Source organism: Lynx rufus, unplaced genomic scaffold (assembly GCF_022079265.1).
Source record: "Lynx rufus isolate CCGP_SWC_20201006 ecotype Redwood Valley unplaced genomic scaffold, mLynRuf1.p SCAF_7, whole genome shotgun sequence".
Classification (NCBI taxonomy): Eukaryota; Metazoa; Chordata; class Mammalia; order Carnivora; family Felidae; genus Lynx; species Lynx rufus.
The window spans coordinates 127380532-127398209 of NW_025814889.1; the positions used below are offsets into that span (position 1 = coordinate 127380532).

Below are 17678 nucleotides of genomic sequence, written 5' to 3' on the forward strand. Positions count from 1 at the left end.
TCAGATTGTTGCACTTTTTTTTTTTTTTAATTATTTTTTAGTTACACCCTTTCTTCAAACAAAACTGTTTGCGGAAGCATGATTTATAAAATGAAGCCAAGCTAGGGTGGGTGCTTAGACACCCACCTGCTCAACCCACCTCCTTTCTCTGCAGCTCTTTCCTGGGCCCTGTGATGAAACTTCTGGGCTCTGAAGCAGCATTTTTGGACAACTGTGGGGTTATGGGGACTCTTGTTTCTGGCTGCTTCTGGAGTGGAGTTACGATTTTTTTTCCTTGTGTTTGCAACGTTTGGTACCTAATTTGTAATCTAAATAGATGACCTCTTTCAACAAAGTTTTCCTGCTTTGAGTGCTGGTCAAGTACTTGTTCTTCAAAGTCGCCTCTTAACTACTCTATTGGAAGAACATTTTGCTTTTAAGATTTAAAATACACAAAATTCAAGATTTATTCTTCATACAAGAAAAAGGCCAAACACAAATGTCTTATCATACAGTATAGAAACATGCTATCGTGACAAATAAAAATCTGAATCGCAACCCAGGAATAAAACACTATTATATCTGCAGACAATATTTAGGAATATTGCCGATGTCTTCCTCCTTTTTAAAAAATCTGTTTTGCATAAAGGAAATGGCTTGGAATGTTATATGCTGCAAGAATATTTTGAGTCCTACATACACGTGAAGGTATTTTTTTGCTACACATATAGTCTTTATTTCCATCACAGTGAAGAAAATTCAGTCAGTATTAGGATTCTCTAGAGGCCATGTCACCCTTAGTAGCTTACTGTGTATAGGCAAAGGATTGGGGCTTTGACATTTCTTTCTGTGGTATTTTGTAATGTCTGAGCTGCAGGACAGCTTTTTAAACAGTGTCCACTAGATGCTGTGTGGCTTTAACTGGGTCTGGGCTGAAAGAATCACCTGAAGCTTCAGTGGGCCCAAGTCCACCCTTCTCTACTTCTACATCCCTCCGTGGCCATCTGTGCTGTTAGGTTTGCACTGTGTGGGTATGTGTGCAGTGGGAGGATGTAGTGATGACCAGAAGCACCAAATCCTGTAAAACGATGAGTCTGCCAAGTGTCCTTTTTGAATGGTTCTCGAGAGGTCTGGGAACTGCTGGTGTCTCACGGATGTGGGTGCTCCTTTCTGACACCTCACCTGGGACTTCCTGGCCAGTGTGACACATCTCTTAATTGAGAGTGTGTGCCACACGCCTAAATCCTCCAGCAGTTTGTTCTAAATTCTTAAAACAGCCTCAAAGCTTTTCCTCTTGGACACCTAAAGTTATGGTTAGAAACTTGTAAAACCCTACATCCTCTTCATTAGGCTGAGACTGTGGAGCTTTATATATTGCTGGTGCGTCACGAGCATGAAGTCATGGTTTGGCAGCAGCACGTCCCCTGCGCGACTCTGTGACCATCGCTGAGAATGTTGTGGAGGCAAGCTCGTTGAGAGCGCCGCGGTAAGCGTTTTGGGAAGATGCGGTTCTCCATTGGCTTGTAGTCTTAACGGCTTTCTGTGGCCCCGTGTTTTTCCCTTTAGTTATTTTTATTAATGGGAGCTTGCCCTTTTTCTCCCCCTTCTCTTTATAAGTGAAAGCTATGGTTTGGCAAGGCTGGACATCAAATCATGGGAGGTATCCTCTCCTTCCAGTGTAAGGTTTTGGGATTCCTCATGTAAAGGCAGTTGCATTCTGTCCTCTCTCTGTCTGGCTTGGTGCTCCAGTTCCTGTGATCACTGCTTAGCCCCGTATCTCTGTAATTCTTATTCTGATGGAGCTGGACACTCCTCCCTCTGCTCCCTGTGCTGGGGGCCCGGGGCCAAGATCGGCTTTCCTCCTTACCTGGGCAGTAGCTGCCAAGAGCCAACTTGCTTCTGCCCTAGACTCCATAAAGACCGTAGACAGCAAATACTTCAACTATAGGAGTTTGGAAACGGAAATTACAAGCAGGAGGACCAATCAAAACACAAATGATGGGAAACAAAAGGGATTTTAAAAGATTCATGCACACGCACTGTAGAAGGAGCAGTTTTTGATTGGTCTTCCCTTCGAGGGACACCCCCCTGACTCCAAGAACCATGTCCCAGCCATTTTCATCTTTCTCTCAGCCGGGGCCAGTCGAGAAAGAGAGAGCTCTGAACCCAGCATCTAAGAGTCCCAGTCTCATCTAGCTGGGCTGCATATTCTGTCTGCGGAAACACAAGGGAGGCTCTGTGCCCTTTATGCATTGTGTTTGGTTAATGGACCGATCTGACTTGCTTGTTGCCCAAACTTCCAATTTGTCTCCAACCAAACCCCAAGTGGCTGCCTTCTCTTAGAGTCTTAATACTAGACTCAAAGTCTGAATTTTATCAGTGACTGTGTGGGAGTCGGGGATAGCTTTTGACATCTGTCAGTACAGTTAGTAACCAGCCAGCGTGCTCTCCAGGAAAAAGAAAAACATGCGATATGAGAAAAGTGCTCTTAGGCCCTGAGCTACTCCTCCATATAATTCAGCCACTGCTTGGATCTGCCAGGCTGACTTAACCGGCCTAAACCCTGACTCTGACCTTTCACCAGCGCTAAGCACTGAAAGCAGAACGAACCACTGACCTGCTTTATGTAGCTGAATAAAACACCAGCTGTCTGCTCCCCAGACCTGGGAGGGGCCGGGTTCCGAAAGGAGGCGGTGTATCTGCGGGCCAGGGCTGTTTGTGAAGCTCTGGTGTGTGCTGTGTGCCGTGTCTGGAAGGGGCTCCTCGGCCCTGGGTCTTTGCTGTACAAGCCTTGGCATCATCCTGGCCTGCACGCCACAGCCTCTTCTGACTGAGGCTGATGTTTGGCTCCCAGCCGTGGTGGCTCTGAGGCCCCCCACCTCCATGGTCAAGTGCACTACAGGGGATGCCTCATTGGCCCCCCTGATTCTGCTCACCTCCGTTCCTTTTCACACTCAGTTTAGAATCCGAGACCTCTTTCTGAGGCTTAAAAAAACAAAACAAAACAAAAAAACGCCATAGATTTTCTTCGGTTTATCTCATTTTACTATTATATGGGTTCACTTCTGTTCCTGGGCAAGTGACTTCCTCACACTGACACTCTTGTAGACAGCCCTTTTCTCCAGCCTGAACACTTCGTGTACATTTCATTAGTTTCCTAGTTTTCTAGGAAGGCCAACCTAAAACATGTCCTGAACACCTGTGTGCCGAGGAATGTGCCCTCTGCTTGACTCACGTAGCAAATTCACGAGGTACCCACGCCGGCTTGCCTTCCCCGTGAACTCCTTCCACTGCAGACTCCGATGAAAACTTCAGAGGGTAGCTGGTGTTTAGGCTCCTGGGCTGTGCCACTGTATTTGTTACCATGTGAGTGAAGGCCCTTCCTCCCTACCCCACCAGCAGGGACTGAACGTCAGGAGGGAGTGCGGTAACGATGGAGAGAACACAGAGAGGCCATGGAAGAGCGAGGATATGCATATTCAGTGTCCCTGGAAAGCTGACTTCACACCTAATTAAACTACAGCACCATCTTGTCATGGTGAGAGGGGGAAGACCTGGACCGAGTTATTTTCTCTGGCTGGTGGCGGTGTCCCCTGAAGCTGCATCCCTAAATCCCCGTTCATTGTGCTACACCCTTGGCACCCATGGTTCAGCCTCACCAAGTCAGCCTGGAGGGAAAATGCCAGCCTTTCTTTGGGTCAAAGTTGTGCAACAAAGCAAAAACCAAACCACCTGTCAGAATCTCTATAGAGTGACTCCTTTACTCCCTTCTTTTTGCCCTTTCCCATTCAAAAATGTCACAGCTATTAAAGGTTAAGTGTTTGGAAGGAACACGTGTTAGCCTGTGTGGCAACAGTCCATTTTGGGGGTCTATGGTCTCTGCAAGACCATTCCTGTTCTCTACATTCATACTCAGACCAGTGGGGAAATTGACTCAAATGTGCCGATTATAAACTAGTGTTATGTCATGGATCACATGTGTGCACGGTTATAAATATCAGGATGCCTGGTCTGATTAAAAAAAAAAAAAAATCTTGTGCTACTGTAGTGGGAGCATCTGGGAGTTACAGCTTGAATGTTGAGAAGTTTTTAGGGACAAGGGACAGAATATAAGAAAGTGGGAAAATGTAAGCCGCGCAGTCACTGTTGGCGGAGCCACGAATTTTTGCTCAGCGAAGGAGTGGGTGCCTGGCTGTAAAGAGCCCATACCAATACTGATCTCATGCAGGGGGCCTTCCCACTGAGCTCAGCTCAGGGCTGCTGGTCTAACTTCAATTTGCATGCAAAATACTTGGGGAGACTGACAAAGACAAGGGTCTGGGCCTTATGACCAGAATTCTGCCTCCTTTGCTCTGAATTGAAGCTAGCTGTGCCCACGCTTTGAGAAACTTTGTCCAGCCTATGACCACTCTGTTGTGTGTTTCCAGTTGTGTTTTATTACTATGTGAGAATCGGGTGACCTTGACTTTTTCCGACCTTAATCTCCAATGTACAAGAGCAGTGGCTGCCTTAGGTGTTTTCTATGCTCTTGATCTCCCCAAACATGCCTCCATGACGTCACACCTTGCCCTATAAGTTGTCCCTGCTCCTTTATTCAGAATGCAGCTCCACGCCACGGACACGTTCATTGTTACCTCCCTCTCTCCTTCTCTGTGACCAGGGAGGGAGAGACATGTCTCAAGTCGCAATGTAGGCTGTAAGGGGAGAGTGTGGTGGCTACGTTCAAATGTCCTGGGCTCTTTTTGGGACCAGGAGGCTGGTTCTGGCACCTACAATGTTTCTAGCACCAGGCACGTGGTGATTTGGGGGCAGCCCTGCACCCCATCTGGTCATGGGAAGCAGTCCGATGTAGGGAAAAAGCTTTGGAAAGGGAGTCATGGCATTGCCCAGCCCTGTAGCCCACTTGTTCTGTGAAGTAAGCTTGGCTTAAGCAAGGTTCAATCTCGTTTCTTCACTGCAGGAATTCCAAGAGCCTTTGACACGTAATGTGTACTACCCATCTCAAAACAAGAAATACAAAGTATTTCCTAAACATGTTTGACCATGGGACCCTTTCATACCTGAGTCACCTACCAAAGCCTTGCTGTAAACCGTTGGTGAAATGCCAACCTGGAAGTTACCACCACTTCGCTTTCTCGGCCTGTGTTATTGATCTCCTGATTCTCTCCGGTTCCTCATATGTCCTTGAGGAGGGAACATTTCTGGCGGGAATTCGGGGAGTTCTTGGTGGTGTAACGCAGAATGGGTGGAGGAACCCTGACCTGACTCCTTCCTTGGGAAGTTGAGGGCATCTTCTTTTGGGAACTAGGGATGATTCGTAGAACTGTCGTCTGCTCTTGGCTGTCCAATCTGGGGGTGAGCAGCACTTCAGGATTTCTTCTCCATTTCTGTTGAGTTCTGAAAGGCCCCACTTGTTACACAGGATCTGATTTCATTCCACTGTTCTTAAGATCCCACCGGGAGCCACATGTGATGGACCTTTGCCTTTCTGGTCTGAGGGGTGATTGAGCCTGGATGGAGCTAGCATGGGTAGGTAGTATGTTCCCCTGGCTGAGCTTTTCTCCTTTTGTTTGCAAAACATGGTCAAAAGATTATTGCCTCCTATGTTGCTGAGGTCTGACTATAGTGTCTGCATTTGATGGAGGTGAGGCAAGGCCTGGAGGGGACCTTCACCTGAAGGCGAGCAAAACACTAACAAGAAATGTGAAAACTAGCCACACACAGACATTTCACTTGGTTATCTGAGGCAGGGGAGCAAGCATCTGGGTGGGCAGGGTGATGTGATGCCATTAGGGCCTGATTTGATGAACCCGGAGGCTCTCAAAGGCCCACCACTCGGACGATGATGCTGGAATGTCATGGTCAAGGGAGGTGGGAACACATATAGATACTCAGTTCCTGGATCAAAGGCATTTAGAGAGTATATTCTCAGGCCCTCCATTCTGTTCCCATCGGGAACCAAGGCCGAGAAGGAAGAGAGGCAGGGAAAGGGGGAGTGTAACAGCACTCCCCTGTCCCAGCCCGGACAAGGTTAGTCAGAGAACAGGCTGGCAAAGGACTTCCTCAGGTTGCGGATGGTTTCGGCCTTGGCCTCGTCTTCACTTGGGGTCCCGCGCTGAGAGGTGTCAGATGTACTGAGGCTGGTAGTCAGGGACTGGGATTTGCTGAAACAGAAAGGCAAAGGGGGTTGGGGGTGACAAGGCCTGGGAAATGAGTCACAGGGCTTGCCGGGAAGCCAAGCTGGGTGAGCCCAATCATCACGATGATAGGATGACCGGAAACCTGGCATCCCAACGCTTACATGATGCTGAGTGCATCACACACATTCTTTAACCTGCAAGGTGGTTATCAGTATCCTCCAATTTTAGGTACAGAAATTGGGGCTCTCAGTGAGTAGCAGGGGAGTGCCCGAGGATCACATTCGTTCCAGCAAGCCGGGCTGCTCGCTGGCAGGTGTTACCAGATAGCAGCTTGAGCACTCTCGTGCCTCCGCGCACAAGCCTGTGGGGCCGACCGTAAAGTGCTGTATCAGCATCGGGTGGTGGCTGCTCCTCCTGTACTTTCTGGCACGAGTTTGGGAATCAGGAGGCCCGTGTTCTGGACCCCGCCCTGCCATCTGACCCCTCTGGCCTCGGCAGGTGGCGTACTGCTCAGGGCCTCTTTCACCTCATCGGTAAAAAGGAGGGCTGGTCTTGGGGCGCCTGGGTGGCTCAGTCGGTTGAGCGTCCGACTTTGGCTCAGGTCATGATCTCACGGTGTGTGGGTTTGAGCCCCTCGTCAGGCTCTGTGCTGACAGCTCGGAGCCTGGAGCCTGCTTCCGATTCTATACCTCCCTCTCTGTCTCTCTGCCCCTCCCCCGCTCTCACTCTGTGTCTCTCTCTCAAAAATAAACATTAAAAAAATTTTTATTAAAAAGGGAGGGCTGGTCTAGCCCACCCTCAGGCCTCTTCTCTGTCACTCTGGGCTTCACTTCCTGCCTTTCCCATCAAGCCTTTGCTGCAGCCTCTGGCCTGCTTGGGGATTCTCAAGGTGTCCACTATTTGAACCTTTGTGCCAACCTAGTGCTAGGTGACAGGGCTGTGGAGAGGGATGTGATTCGGGCCTTGCCCTCAGGAGGTTCACATTCTAGTGGAGGTGACAGACACAGGAAGAGGTGATACACATAGGCCCCAAGCTTAAGAGATCCACACATGGTCTTGCCATCACCATACAGGTAGAAGCACAGAGAAGTTGCATAATGCTTTTGAGGTCATGCAGCTTTTAAGTGGTAGAGCTGGGACTGGAACCCAGGCAGTCTGACTCGAGTCTGTGCTGTCAACCACGATGCCATATTGCCTGGAGGGACACTTGCTAATATCTATCAAATGGAAAATGCATTCATCCTTTGATCCTACAATATCATCGCTGGTACTTTCTCCACAGCTGAGCCTATACACATGACAAACAGTGTGTGTTCAGGGTTGTTTGCTGCCGGCTTCTCTGTAAGAGCAAACCAAATTTCTCTTTGTGGTGGGTTCGATCACAGTACAACTATACAGTGGCATACGATACAGCTGTGAAAAGGGGAAAATGTCAATGGACGCAGTGGATGAGCTTTAGGATTTACTGTTAAATGTAAAAAGCAAGGAGAATGGTGTGGATAGTAAGTACTGCCGTTTGTAAAAAGTGGGGGAGGGAAGCAACATACATTTTTGTACTTGCATGAGGAATACACAAGGAACTAACAAATGTGGTCACCCCTGGGGAGCAGGGGGCCGGAAAGCACTGGCCGGGAATGAGATGGGAGGAAGGTTTTTCAGTATGTACCTCTGATGTCGTGTAGATCTTTGAACCGTGTGAATGCATCACCCATTCAGGCGCATCCTGGTTAGCCCGATCCATGGGCTGAGTGCCCTGTGTTCAATTCCAGCTCTTCTACTCACCAACAGTGGAGCTTGGGCAATTCATCTCCTTCTCGTTTGTAAAATGCGGATAGTAGTAGTTACTAACCCCTATACTTGTGAGAATTAAAAAACCCCAACCAAGTGAAGTGCTTGGCAGGTGGTAAGCGGACAGTGGGTGCTAGGAGCGAGGCTCTGTTTCTGCACGTTAGTGCTTGGCAGTGAAGGAAGGGAGGGGCTTTCCCAAGAAAACACAGCTGGGACTCTCTGACCTCAAAGCGAGAGATGGGCTTCAGAGGGAAGGGGACGGGTGTGTGTCGTGATGTGTCGTTTACAGACAGTGACGTGATGGCAGTGGTTCCTCCTGGGGTCTAGCCTTTTGCAATGTGCTTTGGAGGCCCTCTTACCAAGAGTCTATATGGCCACATAGGTTGCTTTGACCCAAAACACATGATGGGATAAATGACATTGTGTGGCTTCAAAGCTGGGCCCAGGCCTTTGAGGCTTCTACTTTTGCTCTTCTGGGATGGGATTCTACCATGCGAGGAAGTTGGGTCCAGCCTGCCGGAGCTGGTGGCCCATGGAGAGACAGGCCCCGCTGACAGCAGATGTGTGGTAAGGAAGGCCATCTTGGACCATCCAGCCCCAGTTAAGATGCCAGATAACTGCAGCCACTTGAATGATCCCAGGAGGGTAGTGTCGCTGGATTTAGTAAATAAAAGTCCAGGATACCTAGTTAAATCTGAATTTCAGTTGAAAAACAAATCCTTTTTCCAGTATAAGTATCTCCCATGCTATATTTGAGGGTATACTTATACTCAAAATTATTCATTGCTTATCTGAAATGCAAATCTCACCGTGCCTCCTGTATTTTACCTGGCAACTCCACAGGAGAGACCAGCAGGAGAATCTCCCGGCTGATCCAGTCTCAGAGTCAATTGCTGGACCAAAAACCATGAGCGAAGAAAATGGTCGTTTGCTTGAGCTGCAGTTTTGGGGGAGGTTTGTTATGTGGCAAGAGATAACTGATGAGTATGTATCTGGAGGGTTGTGGTGGGAGCCAAGCTGTACTCTGACCTCCTGGGCCCTGCCTGCCATCCAAGTTCCATCCTCCGACCCACTGAGAGTCTGGGTGAGGCCTCAGTGGGTCCTCCTTGGTCTCTGAGCCCCTGAGTCAGCCCAGCTCTGCCCGCACCCCTACCCCACCCTCTACCCTGCCGGATCCCAGAGCACCTACTTGAGATGAGGGTGGGGTGGTGCTGGCTTCTTGGAGTCTTCCCCCTGTTGGGAGGCACTGCGGCCTTGAACGGGGGGCCGGGGCTGTGAGGCGAGGGGGGCGCCTGGCTTGGCGGCCTGGTTTGGAGAACTCCCGCTGGATGCCCGGGACAGCTGTGGTGAGCCTGGCGATCTCTGCTGCTGTGGAGACCCTGACGGGGAGCTGAGGGGCTGCTGGCCTTGCGGGGAGAGCCTCTGTTGGGAGGGGCTCCCGGTTCGCGGGGGCTGAGGAGACTGAGTTTGGCGAGGGCCCCCTACAGGGAGAAAAATGATTATGTTCAAGTTTTTCTTAAGATAAATATGGCTGTGCACAAATATTGCTTCGAGGATGTTCACTGCAGTTTTTTTTATAACAGCGAAAAGCTGAAGACAGTGTAAGTGCCCAATCGGAGAACTGATCAGGAACATTAAGATACATCCATGTAATGGAATACCCTGTGGCTATCATATATTAAATGATATAGAACAGTGTTGATAATATATGCTAAATACATACTGCTAAACAGAAAAGGCAGTTTACAAAACAACATACGGTTTTATTCCATTTTAGCCATATGTATATAGCTATGTAAAAAATAAAGACTGGAGGGGTGCCTGGGTGGCTCAGTTGGTTAAGCATCTGACTTCGGCTCAGGTCATGATCTCATGATTTGTGGGTTCGAGCCCTGAATCAGGCTGTCTGCTGTCAGCTCAGAGCCTGGAGCCTGCTTCAGATTCTGTGTCTCCCTCTCTCTCTGCCCCTCCCCTGCTAGCACTCTGCCTCTCAAAAATGAATAAAAACGTTAAAAAATTAATAAAATAAAGACTGGAAAGTTGTCCACTCAAACCGTGTGTCTCTAACTTTAACGTGCACATGAATCACTGGGGGGATCTTGTTAAAATAAAGATTAGGATACAGTATGTCCGGGAGAGTGTTGTGGACTGCATTGTGTACCCCCACACCCCCCCCCCCCCCATTCATATTTTGAAGTCCTCATCCCCAACGTGACAGTATTTGGAGACAGGGCCCTACGGAAACTAACTATTGTTAAATGAGGTCATAAGGGTGGGGCCCTCACCCAATAGGACCTGTGTCCTTAGAAGAAGAGACAGAGACCCCAGCGGCCACACAGAGGAAAGGCCATGGGAAGACAGAAAGCATTGTCTGCAAGCTATGGAGAGAACTTTCAACCCTGCTGGCACCTTGATCTTAGACCTCTAGCCTCCAGAACTGCGAGAAGATAAATGTCTTTTGTTGAAACCACTCTGTGGCATTTTGTTATGGCGACCCAGGCAGACTGCTCCAGATGGGGTCTGGGATTCTGCATTTCTAGCAAGTTCCCAGGTGATGCTTCTGCTCACCACGCTTTGAGTAATGAGTCAGTGCTGAATGATTACAAAAGTGGTGGGGTTAATTCTCTTTCTTTTGCTCACGGATGTTTTCCACACTGAAGATGCATTACTCTTGAAACAATAGATTACCCCTTCCCTTTTGATAGCTCTTTAAACTTTTCTAAGAACTTTCAAAGGCAATATGTCATTTGATCTAGAGAGAGGCTGGTAGGGAAGATACCATCCTTCTTGTCACATAGAGCTGGAAACTGAGCCTCCTCAAGGTCTCCTAACGAGAAAAGAGTAGCTGCAAAGAGCGCACAGGGGTCTTGGCTTTTCCCTCTCACCGCACAGAGCATGGAGACTTTCACCTACAAGCAAAGGGGCATCACAGGCTTGGGGACATTTTAGCCGCCCAGAAATGACTTCGAGCAGGGTTCCAAGGCTCCAAGCAAGCAAGGCGCTCTCTCCTCATCTGCGAAGCCTGAGTGTCAGGGCTGCTGTGAATTGCATTTTGCCAAAACAGACTGGGACCTGCTCCTGGGAGAACGGGGTACCCCGTGGCTCTCCCTGCTGTGCTTGTTGAGATCACTGTGGACAGGTTAGGAGACTGGGAGTTCAGAGGGGCTGGAGCCTGTGTCTGTGGCCCTTTGCTCATGCTGATTTCTACAAGTCTTACTGAGCACACCTGAGTCCCCGGCCTTGGGCTCGGCCTCCTCACAGTAGTGCTGTGAGTTAGGCATTATCATCATCCCCACTTGAGTCCCAGATACGCTGCGACTTGCTCAAGGTGTCACTTCCAGTAAGGGGACGAGCCAAGATTCAAACCTACATCTCTCTGACTCAAACGCTCTGTTTCGTTTTCTCTTTTTTCCTTAAACAAAAAAACCCCAAACAAAAATCACAAAACCGTGCCATGCAGGGTGGCCCTGAGTCCTCACATCTTTGTGCAAGTGAAAAAAAGGCACTCTCCTCCAGGGGAGGACATCTCTGAGCCAGGTGCAGGAGGAAGGGGGGACTTGACTTCCGCTGACCTCTGCCCTCAATCATCGCAGCTGGCACATTACACCATACTGGCTCGTGGAGCCCCAGTTCTGAACTCCTGTCTTGCGTTAACTTGACTGAGTTTTCTCTGGCTTCCTGGGCCCTGGCTTGTAAAATGAGGCCCTCGGACCAGCCACCAAACATCCGGCCCCATGTGAACATTCTTGCGAGGCTGATGCGGCACTTTCTACATTGGATTGAACTGAAGTATCAATTTAGCAACTGATTGCACGTGGCCTTGATCTGCTGTTCGTCGCTTTTGTCACTGTATGTCCCAGTGGGTTGGAGAACCCATTGATCTCAAACACCTATAGGGCCAGGCAGGTACATAAATAAATGAAGCAGGCAGGTGTCCAAAAAACCATATGGCTTTAACATTTTTTCCTTGAGATAAAAACACAGTTCAGGGAACTCTAAAGAGGTGCAAGCTGAAGAAAATTGCACTTGATGCTACAGCCCTGTGAAAGAGACAACAGGGAGGAGCAGGGCCGGAGGCGAATGGCCGAGTCCTGTCGTTCACGGGAGCCCAGTGACTGCAAGTCAGCAGGCAGCTGCTGAGGAGGGACACAGGCACATTGTTTCTAGAGCTTCTGCTCTATCTAGAGAACCTGGGAGTGGAAATATTTGTGCAAAACCTCCTGGTTTCTAAATGCTGGCTTACTCTTCTATGTTTGAAACCTGTGTCAGGTTAGGAGTGCCTGGGTGGCTCAGTCGGTTGGGTGTCCGGCTTTGGCTCAGGTCATGATCTCACAGTCTGTAAGTTTGAGCCCCACATCAGGCTCTGTGCCGACAGCTCAGCCTGGGGCCTGCTTCAGATCCTGTGTACCGCCCCCCCCCTCCGCTGCCCCTCCCCGACTCACCCTCTGTCTCTCTCTCAAAAATAAATGAACATTAAAAAAAAAATTGGGGGGGGATGCCTGGGTGGCTCAGTCGGTTAAGTGTCCGACTTCGGCTCAGGTCATGATCTCATGGTTTGTGGGTTCAAGCCCCTCGTCGGGCTCTGTGCTGACAGCTCAGAACCTGGAGCCTGCTTCAGATTCTGTGTCTCCCTCTCTCTCTCTCTCTGCCCCTCCCTCCTTCTCTCTCTCTCTCAAAAATAAGTAAACATAAAAATAACCCCACTGCAGGTCAAAGAAAACATCTGTTTTCTACTTTTATCTTAATTCTCCCTGTCCTCTCTCCTACCCCAGGGCAAGTAATATCTTGGAAAATCTAGATCCTCATTCATTCATTTATTAACTCTTTGTTGAGTCCCTATTATCCACCTGGGATTCCTCAAGAGACACTCTACTTATTTCTTTCAGCTTCTTGGCAAAGCAAACAATTTTGTATTTTTCATTTCACATACAGAAAACCACTGACTTATACAGAGAAAGTATTTGCTGAAGCACAGGATTGGTGCTAAAAAATTATGAGGTTCACTAAAAGAAAAGTTCACTTTTTACGGTGAGTTCAAAAACAAGTTAATTAACTAGCCTTGTTATTTTTAATCTGAGTGTTAATCCAATGAGCGTTTGCTTTAATTATCTTAATTGGCTTTAAATGGATTGTTTTTCAACTCACTAATAGTGTGTTTAGCCTCATGTCCCTTAAAATAATATCTCTTTATCAAGCATGTCTGTACTCTGGGCCGGAGAGGAAACCAGAATACAGTAGCTCTCTGTTTTAAAAGTGCTCTGTTCAAATGTGTTTTAAAAAGTAAGTCCTGGGGCAGAGCAGGAAAGGAGAGGGCAGGGCAGAGGCACAGCCAGGAGCCCGGCAGGGGGATGAATAAATCATTTTTGAACACTTATAATGATAGAATTATCGCCAGGCAGGAGGGCATTGGGGCTGCTTATAAGGATTGTTAATGGTAATGATCATTAAGAGCAGCATGTATATTTTAATTGTTAATAAGACACGTTTTTGATAGTAAGTTTTTAACAGTAAAAGTCACATAGTTATTAATAGTAAACTATTAGTAGTAAGAACTAACACCTACTAAGCATTCCCTTGTGCCAGACACCTTGCTAAGTGCTTCACCTACATTATCTCTTGGACAGCTGCCCATAACTAAACGAGGGAGCTGTTATATCACTGGGGAAACCAAGGCTCAGAGAAAGCATGTAACTTGCCTAAGACTGCAAAGGTACTGAGACGCAGAGGTGGATTCAAAACCACATTTGTTGGGGCGCCTGGGTGGCTCAGTTGGTTAAGTGTCTGACTTCGGCTCAGGTCGTGGTCTCGCAGTTTGTGAGTTCAAGCCCAGCGTCGGGCTCTGTGCTGACAGCTCCGAGCCTGAATCCTGCTTCTGATTCTGTGTCTCCCCCCCTCCCCCCACCCCGCCTGTCTCTCTCTGCCCGTCCCCTGCTCACACTCTGTCTCAAAAATAAATAAACATTAAAAACAAAAACACATTTATCTGCCTAGAGAAGAAACCCCATGTCCATTTACACGGTTATGTAAGTTACACAATTTCCCTTTTCTTAAATACCTTCTGCTTTTCTGGGAAGAGAAGCAGACACAGGAAGGATGGATGGGGTGCTTTAAGACCTGTGGAAGAGGAAGCCATTTAATGCCCAAGGCCGATTTTTCTAAGAAACAATGAATATGTTACTTTAGTAACAGCGACTGGAAAGGCCACAAAATGTGAGAGTAAAGCTTTTTCTTCTGGTAGGTTCCTAGCAGATTCTTAAAGAGATTGCCGTGAAACTGCCTGGCGGGCTTCTTGCTGTAGAGCTGCCCCGGAGATCCAAGCTGGCGCTAGAGCAGTGAACGCGTTTGGCGTCTGGAAGGTTCTGACTGCAAGAGAGGCAGCGGGCAGGTCTTCTCTCCGGGCCCCGCAGGTGAGAACGCCCAGGTCACGACATTTTGTGACACAGTTATTGCCACGGCTTCCTCTCATAAACTCATCAATAGTTCACCCATTCTCTAATAAATGGCAACATTTAGACAGTAATGCTGGAATATTTTTTGAGGAAGAATAATTTCAATAAACAGTTATATATAATATTCCGTTTTTCTTTCTCACTCTGGCTGGTTGCTCATAAATCTACAACCAGGTACCACTCATGGCTAAGAAACAGAAACCTGCAGGGCGCCTGGGTGGTTCAGTCAGTTGAGCGGCCAACTTTGACTCAGGCCATGATTTCACGGTTTGTGGGTTCGAGCCCTGCGTTGGGCTCTGTGCTGACAGCTCAGCGCCTGGAGCCTGCTTCCGATTCCGTCTCTCTCTCTCTCTCTCTCTGCCCCTCCCTTGCTCACACTCTGTCTCTCCCTTTCTCTCGAAAAATAAACATTAAAACATTTTTTTTTTTATAAAAAAGAAACAGATGCTTGTTCAAAGATCTGAAAGGCCATATTTGTAAACCTGCATTTTCTTGTTGTGCTTCCTTGGGCAAAGCCTCAATGTCCACCTCTGCAAAAAGGAAATACTGATGGTTTTCACTGGGGAGTGATTGGGAGATAAAAGAGAAAACAAAAGAAAAAAAAAAAAGGAAAATAGAGGGGAAAGTCCCTTGCACAGTGCCTGGCACCTATGAGGCACTCAGTGACTTCACCTGTCTTTCCCTTCTTCATTCCTGACTTATTGGGGTGACAGACCTCACATTCTCACTCATTCTGCACAGAGTGAGCACACATACTCTGTGGATAAAGTGTTAGGATGGATTTTCCCAGAGTACCTTCTGGAAACCACACATGGATCCCTCAGTGCATTTGGACATCTTCACTACATAATTTCTCTTGCTGACTTGTCATGGGGCTTACCTTGTGTGGGTGGGCGTGGCTGGGGCTGTCCAAGTGGAGGTCCCAGCTGGGCTGGCCCCGGCGATTTTGCTGGTTTCATCTGTGGAGCCTAGAGCAGGAGAGAAGAGAGGCCTGTTGGGATTGCCGCAGCCATTTGCTTCCCGGGTGGGAGGGCAGGATTTATAAAGATCTTTTTATTATTGGAGTAAAACTTACATAAAGTGCACAATTCTTAAGTGCACAGCATAGCGGATTTTTACATGTGTATACATCTGTGTAACCACCACCCGAGTCAGGACAGAACCTCCAGTGGAGACGGCTACCCCATGCCCCTTCCCAGCCAGCAACCCCCTCCGGTAGAACCATCCTTCCCACAGCTATTATCATGGATTTGTTTTCGTGGGGGAGGGGTGGGGGTGGGGGAAAGCAGGTTTTGAGATTTGCTTTTCCAGAAAGCTGAGAGCTAGCAAATTCTTTGGAGAATGAGCGAGGGAGCTTGTCGAGGTTGGGGCACAGAGAAACAGAAGACACAATAGTCTCTATTGACCGGGGCCCTGGGAACACACAAAGGGCACGTGTGTATACACACCCGTGCGTGCACGCACACACCCACACGTGCCCGCTGCTCCCTGTGCAGGCCCAGGAATGAGGGCACAGAAGGGACAACTGGCTTCTTATGTCCATAATCTCTGCCCACCAGTGCGGTTGTGACAAGGCTTTCCTCCCTCTGATGGTGGATGGGGGAAGGTCTCCTCGGAGCCCCCCCAAACTCCCCTGTCCGGGGCAGGGTGCAAGCTGTCCAAGCCCAGCCTCCATCCACACCCCATTCCTTTCTCCCCAGAGTACTTCCATTCTAGGGGATCTCCTTTGGATCCAGGGGCTCCCCATTCCCAGAGAGCCCAGCATTTCTCATGGCCATGATGTCTCCTGCGCTCCCGGAAACCTCACCCAAGGCCTCAGGGGCGAGGGCACTGTGCCCCCTGGTATCAGGAGTTGGCTCATTTTGGAGACCACGAGGTCGGCCATCAGCTGTCTGTCCTCTTCCACGTGCTCTCCAATCAAGGGCATTGAGCTGTCCATCACCTGCAGAGAGAAAGGAGGCTTGGGGCAGTGCGTCCCAGAAGGGCTGGCACGGCTCAGGACAGAAGTGACCACTAGATGGTGATGTTGTCCATGCAAACACCCAGCCCAGTGCCTCCAGCTGGGAATGATTCCTGTGGAGACACCCAGATCCCTGCAGTTCAGTCTAAATCAACTCTCTGGATCCAGTTCAATTCAGCCTGCATTTGTTGGGCTACAGAAATGTGACCAAGGGCCAGGAAGGCTTTGCTGACCTTTTCTGCTCTTTTCTTTGGGGAGCCAGTCTCCGCCCCCTCTTTTCCCACCTTGGCTCCTGCCCAGGCTTGGGGCCGACCTCCTGAACTTTGGCCCAAGGTCAAGGCTTTCACAAGGCCGGAAGCAGTGAAGGTGGGGGCTCAATTATGACCAAAAAATGACATGGGCTGGAGTTGACCCAGGGTTCAGAGAGAAGAGGAATGAGGAAAGGCCTGTTTTCAGAGGCTCTGGGAGGACATATGCCTGGAGGGAATGGCCTTCTTCTCAAAGGAAGCAAAGTGCTTATATTGAGAGAGGTCCTGAGAGATCCTATTTGCTCATCCTGCTTTTTTTGCAGATGGGGAAACTGAGGCCTAGCAATGGGAAGGGACTTGGCCAAAGTCACACAGGCCAACCATCCAGGTGATTCCCTGGGCACAGGCAGCTGTAGAAGGGCTAGAAGGGGAGTGAGGCCTAGGTGGGCTCTCTCTCCCTTCCTCCACTGTAGGAATCTAGCCTGTTCACTCACCCCATGCCCACCAAATGCACTGCATTTGTTTCCCCTCTTCCCAAGCTCTGGACTCACCAGGTTCTCTCTTCTGACCAGGTCCTTGTGTATACCATTCTCTTCTCTCACTCTTTATTTAAGTCCTTCTCATTCTTCAGGGAATAATGAAGGGCAGCTAAGGCCTTCCTCTCTCTGAGTAACTTCTGACCGGCTGCTCATCTGTCCTCCCGCTGTCCTCACTTTGGCTGCCCCGGTGGGGAGCTCACCCACAGTGCTGACATCTCCTGGTTACTTGTGTCTCTCCAACCGGACTGTGAGTCCCTGAGGTCAGGGATGGGCCCTGTGTCCTGTTCCACAGATATGCCCTCAATAAAGACTACAGTGGAGGGATGAAAGATCCTTGCAGTAAGTCCTGCTCATCACGATAAGTATACTAATAAGTACTATGTTTTATTAAGCACTTACTATGTGTCAGGCACTGTTCCAAGCACCGGGTGTGGAGGATCTCATACAAATCTCAGAGTAGCTCTTGGAGGCAAGTACTATTAGTATCTGCATCACAATGATGAGGAAACTGAGGGTCAAAGGAGTACTAAGTTCAAGGACACAGGACTAACAAGCCACAGTCCTTCCCTTTGTCA

General features: G+C 48.8%; 1 protein-coding gene across 2 annotated transcripts in view; it reads right to left on the minus strand.

Moving 5' to 3' along the window:
* Positions 1 to 5867: 5867 nt before the first annotated feature.
* SYN3 (synapsin III) overlaps positions 5868 to 17678 on the minus strand; it is a 420649-nt gene continuing 408838 nt past the window's right edge. For both annotated transcript variants that reach the window (XM_047066610.1, XM_047066608.1), the window contains exons 10-13: positions 16164 to 16298; positions 15237 to 15324; positions 9097 to 9388; positions 5868 to 6143 (exon numbers count right to left, since the gene is read on the minus strand). In XM_047066610.1, the coding sequence (XP_046922566.1) occupies positions 6011 to 6143; positions 9097 to 9388; positions 15237 to 15324; positions 16164 to 16298 (648 nt within the window). In that variant the 3' untranslated portion in view covers positions 5868 to 6010. The remainder of the gene's footprint in view (positions 6144 to 9096; positions 9389 to 15236; positions 15325 to 16163; positions 16299 to 17678) is intronic.